General features: G+C 54.0%; 2 protein-coding genes across 10 annotated transcripts in view; both read left to right on the plus strand.

Annotated features, from left to right (window-relative positions):
* BAHD1 (bromo adjacent homology domain containing 1) overlaps positions 1 to 10,080 on the plus strand; it is a 29,437-nt gene extending 19,357 nt beyond the window's left edge. For 6 of the 9 annotated variants that reach the window (XM_012462496.3, XM_021668790.2, XM_012462495.3 and 3 more), the window contains 6 exons: positions 259 to 1,695; positions 3,784 to 4,166; positions 5,720 to 5,879; positions 6,334 to 6,410; positions 7,204 to 7,304; positions 7,792 to 10,080. In XM_012462496.3, the coding sequence (XP_012317919.1) occupies positions 273 to 1,695; positions 3,784 to 4,166; positions 5,720 to 5,879; positions 6,334 to 6,410; positions 7,204 to 7,304; positions 7,792 to 7,981 (2,334 nt within the window). In that variant the 5' untranslated portion in view covers positions 259 to 272 and the 3' untranslated portion in view covers positions 7,982 to 10,080. The remainder of the gene's footprint in view (positions 1 to 258; positions 1,696 to 3,783; positions 4,167 to 5,719; positions 5,880 to 6,333; positions 6,411 to 7,203; positions 7,305 to 7,791) is intronic. The other 3 variants (XM_012462498.3, XM_012462492.3, XM_012462493.2) reach the window with 2 other exon arrangements.
* Positions 10,081 to 12,780: 2,700 nt separating this feature from the next.
* Positions 12,781 to 14,955, plus strand: CHST14 (carbohydrate sulfotransferase 14). Its single transcript, XM_012462490.3, has one exon. It carries the CDS (start codon positions 13,017 to 13,019, stop codon positions 14,145 to 14,147), a length of 1,131 nt encoding a protein of 376 aa, XP_012317913.1. The 5' UTR covers positions 12,781 to 13,016; the 3' UTR covers positions 14,148 to 14,955.
* Positions 14,956 to 18,513: the final 3,558 nt, after the last annotated feature.

Raw genomic sequence — 18,513 nt, forward strand, 5'->3', positions numbered from 1 at the left:
AGCTCTTCAGGGCCTTAGTTCAGAGATACCTTAGGCTAAAAGGAAAGAGGAGGAACCAGTCCTTGCACAGATGCTGGTGGCTTGATTACACTGCACCCTCACACTCTGGAAAGGGAGTCCCAGGAAAATCCATACTGGAGACAGGGTAGGAGTAGGCCAGAGTCATGTACCTGGGGCTGGGTAGGCTGCAGTAGGAGAGAAAGCAGGCAGGGGCAGGTCAGAAAGGGCTCCTCTCATTGCCCATCTTCTGTCCTGCAGGTTGGAAGTACTCCATGACACACACTCGGAGAAAGTCCCTTCCCATGCTGAGTTCGGGCCCCACTGGCCGCCGAGAGCCCCTGCAGATGGAAGATAGCAACATGGAGCAGGGGGCTGAGGGTGGGGAGCAAGGCATGCCCGAGAGCCCAGAGCACCTCACAGGGCGCCGCAAGAACTACCCACTTCGGAAGCGCCCATTGGTTCCTGAGAAGCCCAAGGCCTGCAAAGTGCTGCTGACTCGCCTGGAGAATGTGGCTGGTCCCCGGAGTGCAGATGAGGCTGATGAGCTGCCTCCTGACCTGCCCAAGCCCCCCAGCCCGGCCCCATCCAGTGAGGACCCTGGCCTTGCCCAGCCCCGCAAGCGGCGCCTGGCCTCCCTCAATGCCGAAGCCCTCAATAACCTGCTGCTGGAGCGAGAGGATGCCAGCAGCCTGGCAGGCACCCGCCGCAGTCGAGTGGGGGATCCCCACCGCAGCCGTGACCGTGACCGTGCGACGGGGGGCTGGTCCTCCAAGAAGCGGCCCCGGCTGGGGGAACTTGGAGGAGGAAGTCGGGACCTGTCCCCAGAGCCAGCACCAGATGAAGGTGCCCGCCGAGATGGAGACCCAGCTCCCAAGAGACTGGCTAGCTTGAATGCAGCTGCCTTCCTAAAGCTAAGCCAGGAGCGGGAGCTACCCCTGCGGCTGCCTCGTGCCCATGCAGAAGCAGATGGGCGCTCTACTGAGCCTCCAGCACCCAAGGCCCTGAGGCCAAAGTGGCCCAAGGTTAATGGCAAGAACTATCCCAAGGCTTGGCAGGGGGCCGGCTTTGGGGAGATTGCAGGCCCACCCGGCTGGCAAGGCTGCCCTGATGAGCCATGGCCTTCTGCCACTCCTCTTGGGTCATCCGTCCAGCCATCTCAGCCCCTGAGCAAGGCTCTGGAGAGTCCTTTGGGGCTGCGTCCTCACCTGCCCCTGCTGATGGGTGGACAGGCGGCTCTGAAGCCGGAGCCTGGGCGCCCAGGCGAGGAGTCACCTGCCCCTAAGCAGGAACTGCATCAGCCCTCTTTCCCCACACCTCAGCTGTCCCCGCTGCCGATGCCTGGCAACCCAGCCGACTACAATGGCCTGTGTGTTGGGCCTGAGCTCACTGCACTAGGCAGCTTCTACCTGTACTGTGGCCAAGAGGGGCTGCAGTGTGGGGGCTACTCACCCTGCCCCATGCTCCCTGAGGGCAAGCTGTCCCCAGTGGCTGCATCTCATGAGGGGCTTCTCTTAGCCCCGAGTTCAGTGCCCTCAGGCACCCCTTTCCAACACCCTTCCTGGGGCTCCTCTCGCTATTGCTCTAGTGAGGACACTGGAGTGAATGGCTACAGCTTCTGTGGAGTGTTGCCCCTGTCTGTCACCCGTGCTGGCACTACCTGTGGCGGCTGCCCATACAAAATGCCTTTTGCAGCAGGTGAGCCTTCCTGGGGCTAGGATGTACTGGGGAGTCTCTAAGACATGGTATCCCAGGAGGTTGGGCTATTGATCTGAGCAGGGGTCTCCCTTGGGGTCTGGTTGCTAACTGGAAGGTAGGGGGGCTTTGAGAAGTGAGAACTCGTGTAGTCTGTGCCTCAGGCTGTGGAGCATTCCCAAAAATGGGGCCCTACGTTTAGCTCTTGACAGCCTTGCTCTGCCCAGGCTGCCTATGGAGATTCTTGGCCTGGCAGTTAGGTAGCATTGCAGTGGTACAGGGCACAGGAAGGGGAAGGTCTCGCTTCCCTCCTCATTGGGATACCCATTCTTAGACTGAATAGCAGGTTAGAAATTAGAATTGGGACTTTTACCAAATTGTTCTTACAGCCCTTCTGCCCTCCTTGAGGAAAGCTAGAATTCCTTACTTTCTCAAAACCAGTACCCGCTACATGCTGACCAAGTTCAGCATTCATGGGAAGGGTGGTAGGTACCAGGCTTAGTAGGTAGTATTAGTAGGTAGTACCTACTGCACAGGGCAGCTTTGCCTTGGCTATACAGGCCTTGAAAGAGAAGTGCCCAGACTGAGCATCACTTTGCTGGGGGTGGATAGAGAGCTCAGACCCTGTGAACAGACAAGCATAGTTCCTGACATGGATGGAATGCGATCAGGGCCCACAGCTTTGGTGTCTGCCTGCCTGACAAGACCCAGACACCTGAGAGGCCCATGCTCTGGCTGTTGAAAAACTCAGAATCGTTTACCTTCCCTAAACTGGCAGAGGTATCCTCACCTGCCTCTCCACAATCCCTGCCTGCCTCCTGGGTGGAAATGAGGTGACCAGAGCCATGCCGGCCAGCAGGTCTGCCCTGCTGCTGGGGAGGTGAGGGCTGTTCCTTCCAGAGATCTCCCTCCCCCCACAACCTTTTTGTAGGGGTCTATAAAACAACTTTGTAGACCAGTTGGCCCTGGCCAGACTAGTTATTTCAGGTTGTGGCTTGAGTTAAAGCTCTTATGACATCAGAACAGGCTGCTGCTTGGGGTTTTCCTTCTTTTTTTTGTGCCATTCCCCAAGTCTAGACCCTTACCCCTTTCTCTAATAATAAGGACACCAGTAAACAACATATACCAGGCACTGTTCTGAGTGCTTTACATATGGGATGTTCCTTGGCATGTAATTGAGCACAGACCCCAGAGCAGGACTGCCTGGAATGAAATGTTCTCCCCCACTTTCCTAGCCATGTGACTATGGGACAAGTCAGTAACTGCTCTCTGTCTCAGTTTTCTTAGCTATAAAATGGGGGTAATGATACCTACCTCACAGGGTTTTTGTAAGGATGAAATGAGTTAATGTGTTCATAAGAAAATCAGCAAGTTAACAAATACGTGTGATATTCATAACTACTATTTATATTGCTTTGAGGGGCAAAGTGACTTGCCTGAGGTCACATGGCTAGTAAATGGCAGGACCCAGGCTGTCTGATTCCAGAACCCCTATTCCCAAGCATTATGAAAGCCTTATAAAGTTAATATATCAGGGCCAGGCACAGTGGCTCATGCCTGTAATCCTAGCACTTTGGGGGGCCGAGGCGGGCAGATTGCCTGAGCTCAGCAGGTTGAGACCAGCCTGTCTAACATGGTGAAACCCTATCTCTACTAAAAATACAAAAAAAATAGCTGGACGTGGTGGCGGATGCCTGTAATCCCAGCTACTCAGGAGGCTGAGGCAGGAGAAACACTTGAACCCAGGAGGCAGAGGTTGCAGTGAGCCAAGAACACACCACTGCACTTCAGCCTGGGCAATAGAGCAAGACTCTGTCTCAAAACAAAAAAAGTTAACATTGCAGTTAAAAAAGATGTTCCCACCACCTCTCTTTCAGACTAAAAGGGGAGATGCTAATCTCCAAGATCAGGAAATGCCCGTCCCCTTAGAGAGTCACTCTGACAATCCACCATAAAGGCTTCTGATCCCATTGGCCATCTCTGTGGCCTTTGGTTGCACACTTAGAATTAAGACAGGAGCAGCCTCTGCAGTTAGATGGGTGATGGGGGTCACTGCTTCTCCTGTCCTGACCCACTCTCTCCCTTTCCTAGAAGGCTGCAGATCCCTGGGCCAGCTGGAATTTCCTCTCCCGGAAGCTGGCCACCCAGCCTCACCCGCCCACCCCCTCCTGGGATGCCCTGTACCCAGTGTGCCACCTGCAGCAGAGCCCGTTCCCCATCTTCAGACACCCACCTCAGAGCCTCAGACAGTAGCCCGTGCGTGCCCTCAGAGCGCCAAACCTCCCAGCGGTTCTAAGTCAGGTCTGCGCACGGGCTCCGGCTGCAGGCACACTGCAAGAAGCAAGGCTGCCCGCAGGCCCAGCCACCCCAAGCAGCCACGTGTCCAGCGCCCACGCCCTCGCCGCCGTCGTCGCCGCCGCACTAATGGCTGGGTACCTGTTGGGGCTGCCTGTGAGAAGGCTGTGTATGTCTTGGTGAGTGCCAACTTTTAGCTGAGAGGGAGGGAGGTAGTGGGGACACAGAACCTGCAGTGAGGTAGGTGCTAAGAGCACCTGGTTCTAGCTACTCTGAGAGGTGACAAGGAACTCCAGTTTACTTGTACCCCAGGAACCTGCTGGCCCACCCTGCCTGCTTCCCCAGCCCCCTACTGATCCTGTACCAGACACCCCAGGGAGGTCAGGAGACACATAGTCATAGCTGGTGGCTGCCATCTCTGTGTCTTCCTGAGTGTCTTTCCCCTCCCTGCTCATTCTGTCCCTTACACCCTGAGTTGTAAAATGGAGGACTTTCAATGGAAAATTTTCTGGGTAAGTGCATAAGGAGAAGTTGGAATGGGCAGAGAAAATCAGTGATACAGAGAACATCTGGGATGATGAAAAGAGGCCAAGTGCAGTGGCTCACATCTGTAATCCCAGCACTTTGGGTGGCGGAGGTAGTAAGATCACATAAGGCCAGGAGTTCAAGACCAGCCTGGGCAATATAGGCTTCATCTCTTCAAAGTAAAAACATTACCCAGGTGTGTTGTGCACCAGTAGTCTCAGCTCTTTGGGAGGCTGAGGTGGGAGGATTGCTTAGGTCCAGGAGTTTAAGGCTGCAGTGAGCTGACTGTACCACTGTACTCCAGCCTGGGTGACAGAGTGACCCTGGCTTTTAAAAGTAATTAATTAAAAATAAAAAGAATGTCAACTAAAATTTTTTGAGACTGGGTAAGGTAGCTCATGCCTATAATCCCAGAGCTTTCAGAAGCTGAGGCTGGAGGATTGTTTGAGCTCAGGAGTTCAAGACCAACCTGGGCTACATAGCAGGATCCTGTCTCTACAGAATATTTTTTAAAATTAGCCAGGCATGGTGGCATGCATCTGTAGTCCCAACTACTTGAGAGGCTGAGGCAGGAGTATTCGCTTGAGTTTAGGGGGTTGAGGCTGCAGTGAACTAGGATTGTACCACTGCATTCTAGCCTGGGTGACAGAGCGAGACCCTGTCTCTAAAAATAAATCAATCAACAAACAAATAAAATTTATGGAGTACTTCTTAGATGCCAGAACTGAGCTAAGCACTTTGTAAGTATTATTCCCTTTATGCTCCACCACTACTCTATGTGGTATATATTCCATGTTCCTGTATTTATCCCCATTTTACAGATGTGGAAGCTGAGGCTTAGCAGTAGATTAAATAATTTGTCTAAGACTGTGCCCCTTCTAAGAGTGATTTAAGGGTTCAGACCGAGATTGTTCCATTAGGAAGCATGAGCACTTACCCAGTGTTGGGGGCTTGTAGTGAGAATCAGCTGTCAAAGGTATGGTGGTCAGAGCTCAGTCCCAGAAGTTTCAGGCCACTCAACCACCCCTGCCAACCCTGTTCCCATTTCCTGTCCTTTCTCCAACCCTGAGATATCCCCAGCCCCATCCAAACGTGCTTAGTGGTGTGACTACCTTAAGGAAATCGTAGAGAGTAGGTCATTCCCTCCCTCTGTCCTTACTCTGAGTGTGGCCCTCAAGCCTCTATGTGTCATTGGTTTGTTGCCTAGGATGAGCCAGAGCCAGCCATCCGAAAGAGCTACCAGGCGGTAGAGCGGCATGGGGAGACAATCCGAGTCCGGGACACCGTCCTCCTCAAGTCAGGCCCACGAAAGACCTCCACACCTTATGTGGCCAAGATCTCTGCTCTCTGGGAGAACCCAGAATCAGGTACCTCCCTCTGGTTGGGGACCCAAGGGGTAGCTGCCTTTAGCAGGACTGTAGGCCCCAGATTGGCCCCCGCCTAGGGTTTGACCTGGCATGAGTCTCCCCGTGTTCCTGGCATAGAGTCTGCCTTCTACTCAGCTGGGGTCTGCTGCAATGGCTGTGGGTGACCTTGTGGCTTGGGTTGGATCAGCTCATTAACCTTTCCAGCCAGCAGAGCCTGGGCACCTGTCTCCTCACCTCACCTGTCAGTGCTTTCTCCCCCTTCTCTCTCCATGCCTAACAGCATTCCAGGCCTCTGAATGCTTGGCCTGGGGCAGGGGACATGGTTGCCGGAGCCTGCAGGATTGGGCCAGGCATTGAGGGTGGATGAGCCTTCAGGGCAGCCAGCCAGCCTGTCTGCCTGTCTAAGTAACACAAATTGCCAGTTCAAGCCATAACCACTCTGTTGTCCCCCCAGGAGAGCTGATGATGAGCCTCCTGTGGTATTACAGACCTGAGCACTTACAGGGAGGCCGCAGTCCCAGCATGCACGAGGTGAGCTGCCTGGCACATGGGTCAGGGAGGGCAGGAGAGACAGAGGGAAAGGTTATGGCACTAAGACATGGTAGGGGGAGGGCAGCTGTGGGCTGTAGTCAAATCCCTGCGCTTGTCACCTTGGACTCCAGAGAACCTTGGAAAGGGCCCAGGGTTTATTCTCTTTTCCCAACACTGTCCCAATTCATGTTTCAAAGGGGATAATAACCTTTGTCTTAAAAAGGTGACATAAAGGGAACCCGTAAGGGTAGCAGGTGCCAGTGGGAGCAAGTGGTTGTGTCCTCCTGGCAACAGGAAAGGCGAGGTGGAGCCGCATACCTGGTCCCTTTTGGTATTGTCTGTAGTATGGGAGGCTGAGGGAGAAAAGACGACTCCTAACTCCCCATGGGCTCTCCACCAAGCTGTGTGCTAAAAGAGGTGACTGCCATCTGTGTGTGCCCTGGGCTCACCTTTTATTTCACTTTCCCTTGCAGGGATTTTTCATCTAACTGGGAAGATGAAGAACATTTTCCCTCTCCTCTACTAGGCAGGGCTGGGGGTTGGGAGGTCAGTGACAGTCAGGGACTGGAGCAGGTACCTGGCTATTCTGGAGAAGGAGGGGACCTAGGAGGGACTTAAGAGGACTGCTTGGCAGTAGGTGAGGCATACTTAGGCTGAATTTCCAGGGAAGCTCCCTGGCTTGTTGGAGTCATCTCAGTTCAACATGCCCAGCAGAGGGGTTAATACCTGCCTTGTTTCCTGGAATGAGGTGCTTTCCAGCCCTGGTAACAACCTCCACCTGTCTCCCTTTGAGCCCTTGCAGAATGAAGTCTTTGCATCGCGGCATCAGGACCAGAACAGTGTGGCCTGCATTGAAGAGAAGTGTTATGTGCTGACTTTTGCCGAGTACTGCAGGTGAGTGGTTTCCTGTACCCTCTGCCTGGCCTCTTCCCTCAGGTTCCTCCCCAGACATATTTGGGGGCTGCCTGGAATTCACCAAGAGGATCTCATTCTGCTCTCTGCCTGATTTTACTCACTGAGCCTAATCTCCCAGAACTTACTTACTTATTGCTTGCCTCTGCCATCTGATTTTTTTAGAAGGAAGAAGAAAAATTTGTTGCCTCACTGAGGTAGAATGGTTGGAGCAGCGTTCATTACTTAGCTTGGAAAAAAATCTAGGAGAATTGGCAGGCAAATGGAGGGAGGCCCTGGCTAATGTGGTTCTTCAGTGACAGAGAAGATACTTCGTGGTTGGCAGAGCAGACATCACCCCTGGGATGAGTAAAGACAGCACCACCCCTGGGGAGCTAGGATAGCCCAGCTCTCTGGGTAGGGTAGGGAAGGAATTGGTCTTCCTGCAAAGATGGCTGGAGTAAAGGCAGTGAATGGTATCTCTCTGCAGGTTCTGTGCCATGGCCAAGCGCCGAGGCGAAGGCCTCCCCAGCCGAAAGACAGCACTGGTGCCCCCCTCTGCAGACTACTCCACCCCACCCCACCGCACAGTGCCGGAGGACACGGACCCTGAGCTGGTGTTCCTTTGCCGCCATGTCTATGATTTCCGCCATGGCCGCATCCTTAAGAATCCTCAGTAGCCTCCCTGTGCCCACGCTGGGGCTACCCATGGGCAAGTGGGGCTCGGGGTAGGGGGCACTGCTTGAAGCACAGCACTTGGTTAGAGGGCCATAGAGGCCTAAGTTTGCTGGCCTGTGGTTTTCTTGGGTGGGGGGAGGGCAGGGGCCCCTGTGGGTTCTGGGCCCCATGGGAGGGAACTGGGGAGGCCAGGGTATAAGAAAAGCATCAGAGCTCTCAGCTTGCCCCAAGGTACCTTCTGTGGTTCCCCTGGGTGGCAATTTCCGAAGAAGTAGTCTCTGAGGCTGGGCCAAGCCTGAGGGACATGGGGCCCTAGGAGGGTGGGCATGGGAAGGAGGGGCAAGGTCCTCCAGGAACCAGACCCTACAGGCCCTTCTGTAGCTTCTCCCGGGCCCTCAAAGGGGGAGTGGGAGCCAGCTTTACCTCACCCACTGTGACCCACCGCTTCCCCTTCAGCCTGGGACCAGGCTTTTCTAGAACCCAGCACAGCTCTGAGCTTGTTCCTTTGAGGCAGAGAGAGCCAGAGTCTGGCTTCCAGAGCATTGACTTCCTCTTCCTAGACTTGAGGCCTTTCTCTGGCTTTCCTCCTTTGCCCTGCAGTAGCCACTGGTGCTGGGACAAGTTGACCCACCCCTCACAGTCATGGGTGTGGCCCACTTGTGGGAGTCTCCTATCCAGCTCCCAGAGAGGGTCACCCAGCAGGTCTGGCTTCCCAGAAAGTTAACTGATCAATGTGGGGTTTATCATGTCTGGGAGGGAAGATGGGTGCTGGGAGAGGGTTGGGGGCAGGGGGCAAGGAAAATTGCTACCTGATTTGTTGAAGATTTTTCCTCTTGCCTTACACTTGGAGGTTCCGGGAAACCTCTTGCAGAACTTCACACATGACTCTTTAAGCCACACCTACCTGAAATCAAACCAAAGGAGTGCTGTGGCTCCCCTTGCCCTGCCACCCTTACCCTAGTCTTTTGTAGATTGCACTAATTTACATCCCAGCGAGAATCAACACTGTATCAGTCCACAGACCTGCTGAGCTGCAGCCACTTGCTCTAGGAGTTACGGACCTGCATTTTCAGTTTGTTCCTGTTGCCCAGAGACCCTGTCCTCACCTCATGCTGCTCCCCAGAGTAGACTTAAGAGACTCAGTCCCCTGTTGTCCTTGCAGAGACTAGGCCTTGGCCTTGACCCTGAGACTCTGTGAGGGGGCTGGAGCAGCCTGGTTATTTCCTATTTGTACCAAAGAGGAGCATGGTGGGAGAGGGAGTGGAGTGCAGTGTGGCTTGGGCCTGGCACTGGGAACCTGCTAGCTGAGCACTTCTGCAAGGGCATAATCCCAGGGGCAGAGGCTGAGAACTGCAGCCCTGGGTCTTCCCTTAGGAAGGAGGGGCAGACGAACTCAGCAGGCTGAGGAGGTGGCACTGGGTGAGGACAGTTGGGCAGGGGCTGCAGAGAGAGGTGGAAGTGAATCCTGAGGGCTCCCCTGATATACCCTGTCCTGTCCTTTAGTAGATGAGTTGCTCCTGTTGGTCATTGGGTTTGGGTGAGGCCTGGAGGCTTCAGAGGTGAATTTATGCTTGGGAAGCCTGATCCCAAACCTGAAGGGAAGAGACTTGGGTCTCCTTGTATTGAATAAGCTGTTAGGAGGAAGGTGTCAGTCTGGGAGGATGGGGCAGTAAGAGAGGTTGGCAGAGTGGCAGTGGGGGCTCTGCAGAGCCAGCCTTGGAGCCTGCTCATTCTGGGCCCTTGGCTGCCAAGGAGCCCAGTCTCACCTAGCAGGAAAGGAGATCAAGGCCCACCTCCCAGGAGGTAGGGTCTGCTGCCCAGAACCTAAATGCTTTTGAAATCTCTTAGATGTGGAAATATTTTTTCGAACCTGAAAATGCAGCTGGTAGAATTTCAATGGAAGCATAATCCATGTAAAATATATTTTAGTTGATATTTTGTAAAATGCACTTTTTGTGTGTGTTGATCCTGGTTTCCCAGATCTGTATTTCAGTGTTTACAAGGGAGGAAGGACCTTTCCTCACTTCCCTTTTGACAGAGATTAGAAGTACTTCTTTAAGAAAAAAATAAATTTGAGAAATTGTATTGATTTAGAAAAGGATCATTTCCTGTGTGTCCTGTCATCTTTTGGTATGTGGGTGTGAACTCACTATTCTTAACTTCAGAGGTCCCTCTCAACCCCTGTGGCATGGATGCTCACCGAGGCCAGTGAACAAAGAGGGCAGGGAAGCAGGGGGAAAAGAGTGAGGGGAGGAGACAGAGACTAGGAACTTGGAGTTGACTTCTTGATTTCATGGTAGCCACAACTGCCTGCTTAGGTCTGTGTGGTTGCCATCCCCCACTCACCTGGCAAGTGACCTGGAAATTGGTCCCCAAGTAGGTACATGGTAAAAATACCTTCTCATCACTGCCCTCAATCCCAGTGCTTTGGGAGGGAGAGGCAGGAGCGTCACTTGAGCTTAGGAGTTTGAGACCAGCCTGGGCAACACAGTGAGACCCTGTCTCCAAAAAATTTTTAAATTAGCTAGGTGTGTTGTTGCATGCCTATAGCTCCAGCTAGTCAGGAGGCTAAGGTGGGGGTATTGCTTGAGCCCAGGAGTCCAAGGCTGCAGTGGAGCGTGATCATACCACTGCAGCCTGAATGACAGAGTGAGATCCTGTCTCAGAAAAGAAAAAAAAAGATAATATCCTCCCCTGGGGAACTGGTCAGCACTATCCTAGGGCCTCAGTGTCTTGCAGCTGGTGCTTCTTGCTTGCTGAGGAAATGAAGGCCTATCATGGGACCAAGGGCTTGTGGCCAGCTGACCAGCTTCAGTGCAACCCTGGTCCCAGCCTGGAAGCCTCAGTGTTAACCATGTTCCAGATGGGACAGTTCTAAGGCTATCGAGGTTCTTGGGAGGCCCAGCACGCCCCTCACCTTCTGCGTTTTGCTAAGGCATGGTCCATGTGGCAGGAACATTTCCATAAAAGTTATTGGTGGCATAAACACCACCATGGACTTTACTAGCTCTGCGTTCAATGTGCAGTCCACAGACTCCCTTGAGATGAGTGGTAGCCTGTCCTCAGTTTACAGACAAGAAATTGGTATGGAGATGAGTACCAGGCCCAAGGAGTCCCCCTGCCTCACCCTGACTGCTAACACAGAAAACTACCCTCTAACAAAGAAAGGAGCACATGTAGCCATATTATCAAAAAAGTTTCAAGGTCTAAGGTCTTTTTTCCTCTCCTAGTTTAAAAGACATACTTACTGGAAAACATGATTTTAATAGAAAACCCATCACCAGAAATGTATACCTTTAGGGCTATTGGAAGCAAGAAGCAGTGTAGTCAAGGCTGAACCTTCACACAAACTTCTGATGGAGCAAATGAACATGTGGTGGCCTGCAGATGCACCAGGGCAATCAGATGGATCTGGAGAACTGGAAGGCTGCAAGGCTTTGCTGTTCCTTCCCCTGGCTCATAATGTGTGCTTTCCTGTTACTGAAATTGGGGGGCCATCAGTGAGCCCTCTGGTATCATCTCATCCCTCAGAGTCCCCTCACCCTTCTGAATTCATCTGATCACTGGTAGCTCCATTCTCCTACTGGTATATTTTCCATCACTCCCTCTGTACAGTCTGCCCTCAAGTCAGCTGCTGCTTCCCTTCTAGCCATTCCATGATATGCTCCATTAACCCCTGAAGAACCGTGATTAGGAATTTAGGTTTTAGAATCAGAACGACCCATACTGAGTCTCAGCTTCCCTCAGCCTCTTGTTACTTCCGTTCTACAAATGGAATTCCCACACTAGCTCCCAGCCAGGGTGGCTGTAACAACTAAAGGAGATAATACAAAACACTTAGCAGGTGCTGCCCTCAATACACTTGGGCTCTAATCATATTGCTCCACTGCTTCAGAGCCTTGCTGGCTCCCACACGCAGCAAGCACGTAGCTGGGCGAAGTCTGGCTGCTGAGCCAGGTTCCCAGTGGGAAATGATGGCTGCTGACATCCAAAGCACTTGGGCTCAGCTGTCCGCCCAAGTGGCCAGCCTGGTGCCATGAAGTACACGTTTAGCTCCAGGCAAGGAGACTGCATGCTGTTTCCCTGCTGTTATGTGCCACCAGCTCCTCACCCTTGCGATTGTGTGTTGGCCACACCAGCAGCTGACAGACCAATGTGTCATTAGCCCCTCCCCAGAGTCCCCCAATTATCCCGCTGCCTCATGCCTAGTGGGGAGAAGGCAGAGGAGGGGAGATTCCTTTTCCAGACATTTTAGCATTACCTAGTGGACAAGCACTGTAGTCAGTCCCCAGGTATTGCTAAACACAGGGGTCACCATGGAGACACTGGTCAGTGTCTGACAGTCCTGCTTCTCTTTCCTGGAGTGGCGACGACCTGTGGGACGGAGGGAGATAAGGGTGGCAAAGGGGAGCACACCAAGGACTCTGCTTCCAGCTGGAAAGACCAGCCTCTGGCAGGTCTGAACTGAGAGAGGCGCTGCTAGCCTCCCTGCCTCCAGACCCGTTGCTGGAGGCAGGGCTACGACAGGCCTGAGTTTGTGGCGGATCCCCTCTGTCCAGTTCCCTAAGGACACACACTGCAAGAGAGCGGCCTCGAGTCTTTTCCGCCTTCAAGGTCTCAGCAGCTTTTGCCCCCAGGCCCAGAGGACAGGGGTGGCCCTGACTCAGGGGCCCTCTTCCGGGTTGGGGTCTGCGCGCGCCCTCCCTAGACCGCACCCCACAGGGGCTCCCGCCTGTCTCCCCGCCCCCGGCGTGGGCCCGCCCCCGCGCCTGTGTCACGGCGGGGCCGGGGGTGGAGAGCTGCCGGGCGGGACATCCGGCCCAGGTCCCTCGCCGCGCCCGCCGCCCGCCGCCCACCGCCCGCTTCGGCGCCGCAGCCTGGGAGCCAGCCACTTCTGCACCCGCCGGGGCCGCCCCCTGCCCTCCCCTCCCCAGCTCCCTCCCGGCTCAGACCCTCCTCCCGCCCCCAGCCCGAGCCCGCCTCCCAGGCCGCCCTCAAATTGGCCGGGCCCGCGCAGGCCCCCACCCCGGGAGCACCATGTTCCCCCGCCCGCTGACCCCGCTGGCAGCCCCAAATGGCGCCGAGCCCCTGGGCCGGGCGCTGAGGCGGGCCCCTCTGGGCAGGGCCCGGACCGGGCTTGGGGGGCCGCCCCTGCTGCTGCCGTCCATGCTGATGTTCGCGGTGATCGTGGCCTCCAGCGGGCTGCTGTTTGTGATCGAGCGGGGCATCCTGGCCGAGATGAAGCCCCTGCCCCTGCACCCCCTCGGCCGCGAGGGCGCAGCCTGGCGCGGAACAGCCCCCAAGCCTGGGGGCCTGTCTCTGAGTTCTGGGGACTCGGACCTGCAAGTGCGGCAGGATGTCCGGAACAGGACCCTGAGGACGGTTTGCAGACAGCCGGGCATGCCCCGGGACCCTTGGGACTTGCCAGTGGGGCAGCGGCGCACTCTGCTGCGCCACATCCTCGTGAGTGACCGCTACCGCTTCCTCTACTGCTACGTGCCCAAGGTGGCCTGCTCTAACTGGAAGCGGGTGCTGAAGGTGCTGGCGGGCGTCCTGGACAGCGTGGACGTCCGCCTGAAGATGGACCACCGCAGTGACCTGGTGTTCCTGGCAGACCTGAGGCCTGAGGAGATTCGCTACCGCCTGCAGCACTACTTCAAGTTCCTGTTTGTGCGGGACCCCTTGGAACGCCTCCTCTCTGCCTACCGCAACAAGTTTGGAGAGATCCGAGAGTACCAGCAGCGCTATGGGGCCGAGATCGTGAGACGGTACAGGGCTGGAGCAGGGCCCAGCCCTGCAGGCGACGATGTTACATTCCCCGAGTTCCTGAGATACCTGGTGGACGAGGACCCTGAGCGCATGAATGAGCATTGGATGCCCGTGTACCACCTGTGCCAGCCTTGTGCTGTGCACTATGACTTTGTGGGATCCTATGAGAGGCTGGAGGCTGATGCCAACCAGGTGCTGGAGTGGGTGCGGGCACCACCCCACGTCCGATTTCCAGCTCGCCAGGCCTGGTACCGGCCAGCCAGCCCTGAAAGCCTGCATTACCACTTGTGCAGTGCCCCCCATGCCCTGCTGCAGGATGTGCTACCTAAGTATATCCTGGACTTCTCCCTTTTTGCCTACCCACTGCCTAATGTCACCAAGGAGGCATGTCAGCAGTGACCATGGGCATGGCGCCAGCAGCTGGTGGGGACTGGTTTCAACACCAGCTTTCTGTGCTTCTGCCTGTCATTCAGAGAAACCCTGGCTCTGGGGCTTGGGGCTTCTCAGGATGCCTGGATGGCAGAGACTGTCCTCAGAAGTTCCTTATCCAGGGTGGGTGCCCACAGTGGCTCAGAAGACAGGGCTAAGCAGGAGGCCTGCTGCTCCTCACTGGGGGGATCTCTTAGGGGGTAGACACGAGTTTGCCAGTGAAGCAACATATCTGATCTAAAGACTGGCTCCAGACCCCGGGCTGCCAGGATTATGCAGTCCACTCAGTCTACCTTAATTTAACCTGTGGCCAAACTCAGAGATGGTACCAGCCAGAAGCAAGCAGGACCAGAGCCAGGAACCCTGTGGCTCTGATCCCCCATTTATCCACCCCACGTGCCTCAGGACTGGAGTAAGCAATCCTACCTTATAAATGACTTTTGTGCCTTTCTGCTCCAGACTCAAAATTTCCTACACCTGCCAGTTCTTTCCATTTTTCCAAGGAAAGGAAAACGGAAGCAGGGTCCTTGCCTGGTGGCTCCAGGACCCAGCTCTGCAGGCACCCAAAGACCCCCTGTGCCTAGCCTCTTCCTTGAGTTCTAGGAACCTCCTCCCTAATCCTTCCTTCCCAACGCCTTTGAGGTTGTGACTGTGGCTGGTATATCTGGCTGCCATTTTTCTGATGCATTTATTTAAAATTTGTATGTTTTGTTAGAACCCTTGTAAGGGCTTTGTTTTCCTAATAGCTGACTTTTTAATAAAGCCGTTTTATATATAAGGTGAGCATTTCTGTGATTTCCCTCTGAGCTCCTGTGGGCCCAGCAGATCTCCTTGGTGCCTGTCTCCCATGTCTGGGGTGGCAGCTCGTAGGTAGAGAAAGTAAGATGTAACTTGGTTGGGTTGGTCCAGTAGGCCGCTGCCATTCCATGGAGACTTTGGGGGCTTTCTAATAGGCCACACCAGATCACAGACTCAGGTTCTGGTATGTCACCAAAGGGCAAGCCCAGTTAGGAATGACCTCAGGTACAGAGCATACGTACATGGATTATTCCCTAAAAAAGCAGGTGGGCAGGAGATACAGGATCCTCCTCCTCTTAGTGAGACTTGAATGAGAAGTTCCCACAGAGCATTTTCTTTCTTTTTTTTTTTTTTTTTTCTTGAGAGAGAGTCTTGCTCTGTCGTCCAGTCTGGAGTACAGTAGCACCATTTTGGCTCACTGAAACCTCCACCTCCCGGGTTCAAGTGATTCTCGTGCCTCAGTCTCCCAAGTAACTGGGATTACAGGCGGCGCCACCACACCCAGATAGTTTTTATGTTTTTAGTAGAGATGGGTTTTGCCCTGTCGGCCAGGCTAGTTTCAAACTTCTGACCTCAGGTAATCCACCCGCCTTGACCCACCAAAGTGCTAGGATTACAGCACTTTGAGCCACTGTGCCTGGCCTCAGAGCATTTTCAAATGAAAAAGAAAATTTTTGTGTGAGCAAAGAGAGATTCTTTTCTGGCATTACAAGGAAAGAAGGCAAGGAGGTTGAGTGAGGGTTAGGCTCTTGTTGACTTAGGTCCAAAGAATGTTGTGGAAGGAATACAGTTGGAGCAGCAGAGGACAGGCCTCAGTATGGCCCAATGCCCCATTGCTCTCCAGAGATCCCAGGCCCGCCAGCGGTTGCTGGGCCCATGGGAGAGATGCAAGGCCAGAGCTGGCTTTCTCTGTTAGTCTATTTCACATCCCCCGGTGGGAACCGCTGTACTTTAGGGACGTGAGGCTATGGTAAGAGGTGGGGCCCAAGGAAGGGAGGCAGGGAGGGGCCCCTTGCAGGTGCTACCTGTCCCTAGCTTTGCTATTGGTTGGACTTTGGAGAGGAAAACTAACACTATTTCCCAAATTTGGGGTAGGGGTTTCTATGGGCACTTATAGCTCTGTACCATGACTCATCGGGCAGTGTTGCTTCCAGGAGGCCTTACCTGACCAGATGTCTGGCTCAGATGTCCTTCCTCAGGGTCCCCTTGGCTCTGGGGACTTTACCTAGACCTATCAAGTCCCAGCCCTATTCCTCACCAGCTTACTATCTCTCAGAGCCTCTGTCTTCTCCAATGTGTCGTGGGAATAATAACACCTATCTCATGTAGATTGTGGGAGAGGAGGAATTAATGAAGACAAAATGAATAAAAGGGCCCGTCCCTGCACCTGGCTCAATGGATGTTCTTTTGGATGCTGGTTGAACATGTGACCCCTCAGAGGCCTATGGGGACAAGGGAGAAGCCAGGACACTGTCCAGCCCAGCACTGGAGGTCCCTGCTGCCTCTGGGCAGGGCCCCTTTGACCTCTGGGTTTACTTCCTCTCCCAGTCAGTCCTTCTCTGATCGTCCAACCCCACAGGACGCCCCTACTACACCCTCTTTTTCCTCTTTGCCTGGGACCTTCAGCAGCTCCAGACCTACAGCAGCTAATCAGTCTCCCTCACGGGCCTGCAGCACAAACCCAGAGAACCTGGAGAACACTGGGCCCAGCTGCTGTCCTCACTCCATTTCATCCTCACCACAGCCACGTGCCAGTGGAGTCATCCTGTTTTACAGACCTGGAAACCAGCACAGAGAGGATAAATAACCGGCCCAAAGTGTCCCACCCAGGTCTGTCTGCCTCCCAAATAGGAGGGAGGGAGGAAAGGAGAAAGGCTTATGAAAGGTGGGGGTAGGGAGAAGAAGGAATAGAGAAACAAAGTTAGAGGAAGGGTAGGTGGGGCTGGAGTCAGGGGCATTTGAAAACATTCTCCTTCCTCAGTTTTTTCATTCCTTCATTTGCAAAGAACCCAGTTGAGCCCAGCTGACTTTTACTAGTTCCTGCCCTGGATGAGTGGGAGACAGATAGTGCTCTTGATGTGATTAATTGATTGGCTACTCTCGTCCCAGGCAGAAAAGGGGTGCTGGGCCATAGAGAAATCTGACAGCCACAACTGGACACCTGTGGTGTGGGGAGGAGGGTGTGGGGAAGAGGAGAGGATAGGGACAGGGGAGACAAATGCCACCTCCTGGTTCATTATTTTTCCTCTAGTCAGGCCCTGAGGAAAATAATTTGTCATGTAGCCTTCCTTTCAGGAAAGCAGACTTCTTAAAAGAAGCTGCCAAGGAGGTGGCATAGAATTATGGGGTCCAGCGGGCCCTGGTTAGACCTGCTTTATGCTGGGTACCCAGGCCAGAGCTGGAGGCACTACCCTCTGTGGGTCATCGGAGCAGAGGCATTCTCAGGACTGGTTGCCTGGACTGTGTCTTCTGGGGATTCCTCCTTTTTACTGCGTCTGCTCTGGCTCCCTACCCTACCACCTAGCCCCTCAAAAGACAAGGGGCCCCTTTAGAACTTACTCCCTGGACAACCCAACCCAGGTCCCCTAGGCACAGGGGCTAGCAGTTAACTTCTCTCACAGCTGAGGCCCATGAGCAAAGGGAAGGGGAGGAGCCCAAAGCAGGCTGCCTTTCTCGTCTCGGCCCTGACTCTCTTTCAGGCTCCAGTTCGTGTCCATTTCTCCTCCCATCTGAAGCTACTGCCCAGAAACCTTCGTAAATTTGGAGGCTCTTCCGCTTCTCTTCCCACTCTCGCCTCTGCCCCTACACCCCAGGAGCATCACACCACACAGGACCCTTCAGGACACAATAAGGGCAGAGTGGGGCAGTTTACCCACCCCCCGCTCAACACTGAATGCTTATCTTTCCGCGGGCCTATTGCTACTGGGCCAAGCTCCCAAGATCCTGCTCAGGATAGCTCTTTCTTTTCTTTTTTTCTTTTTGAGACGGAGTTTGCTCTTTGTTGCCTAGGCTGGAGTACAGTGGCACAATCTCGGCTCACTGCAACCTCTGCCTCCCAGGTTCAAGTGATTCTCCTGCCTCAGCCTCCAGAGTAGCTGGGACTACAGGTACCCCACCACGCCTGGCTAATTTTTTGTATTTTTAGTAGAGATGGGGTTTTACTGTTGGTCAGGCTGGTTTCAAACTCCTGACCTCATGATCCACCTGCCTCAGCCTCCCAAAGTGCTTGGATTACAGGCATGAGCCACTGTGCCTGGCTGTTTTTTTTTTTTTTTTGTAACAGACTCTTGCCCTGTTGCCCAGGCTAAAGTAGCACAATTATGACTCACTGAAGCCTCAACTTCCCAGGCTCAAGGAATCCTCCCACCTCAGCCTCCTGAGTGGCTGGGACTACAGGTGTACACCACTATGCCAGGTTAATTTTTTCTATTTTTTGTAGAGACAGGGTGTCATTATATTGCCCAGGCTGGAAGGATCTTTCTTTTTGAATGAGCCCCTGCTTGGCTTTAAACAAGAGGAAGGCATTCTTTCTCTTCCT

The sequence above is a fragment of the Aotus nancymaae genome, unplaced genomic scaffold, assembly GCF_030222135.1.
Source record: "Aotus nancymaae isolate 86718 unplaced genomic scaffold, 86718_ANA_hifiasm-v0.15.2.pri h1tg000011l, whole genome shotgun sequence".
Classification (NCBI taxonomy): domain Eukaryota; kingdom Metazoa; phylum Chordata; class Mammalia; order Primates; family Aotidae; genus Aotus; species Aotus nancymaae.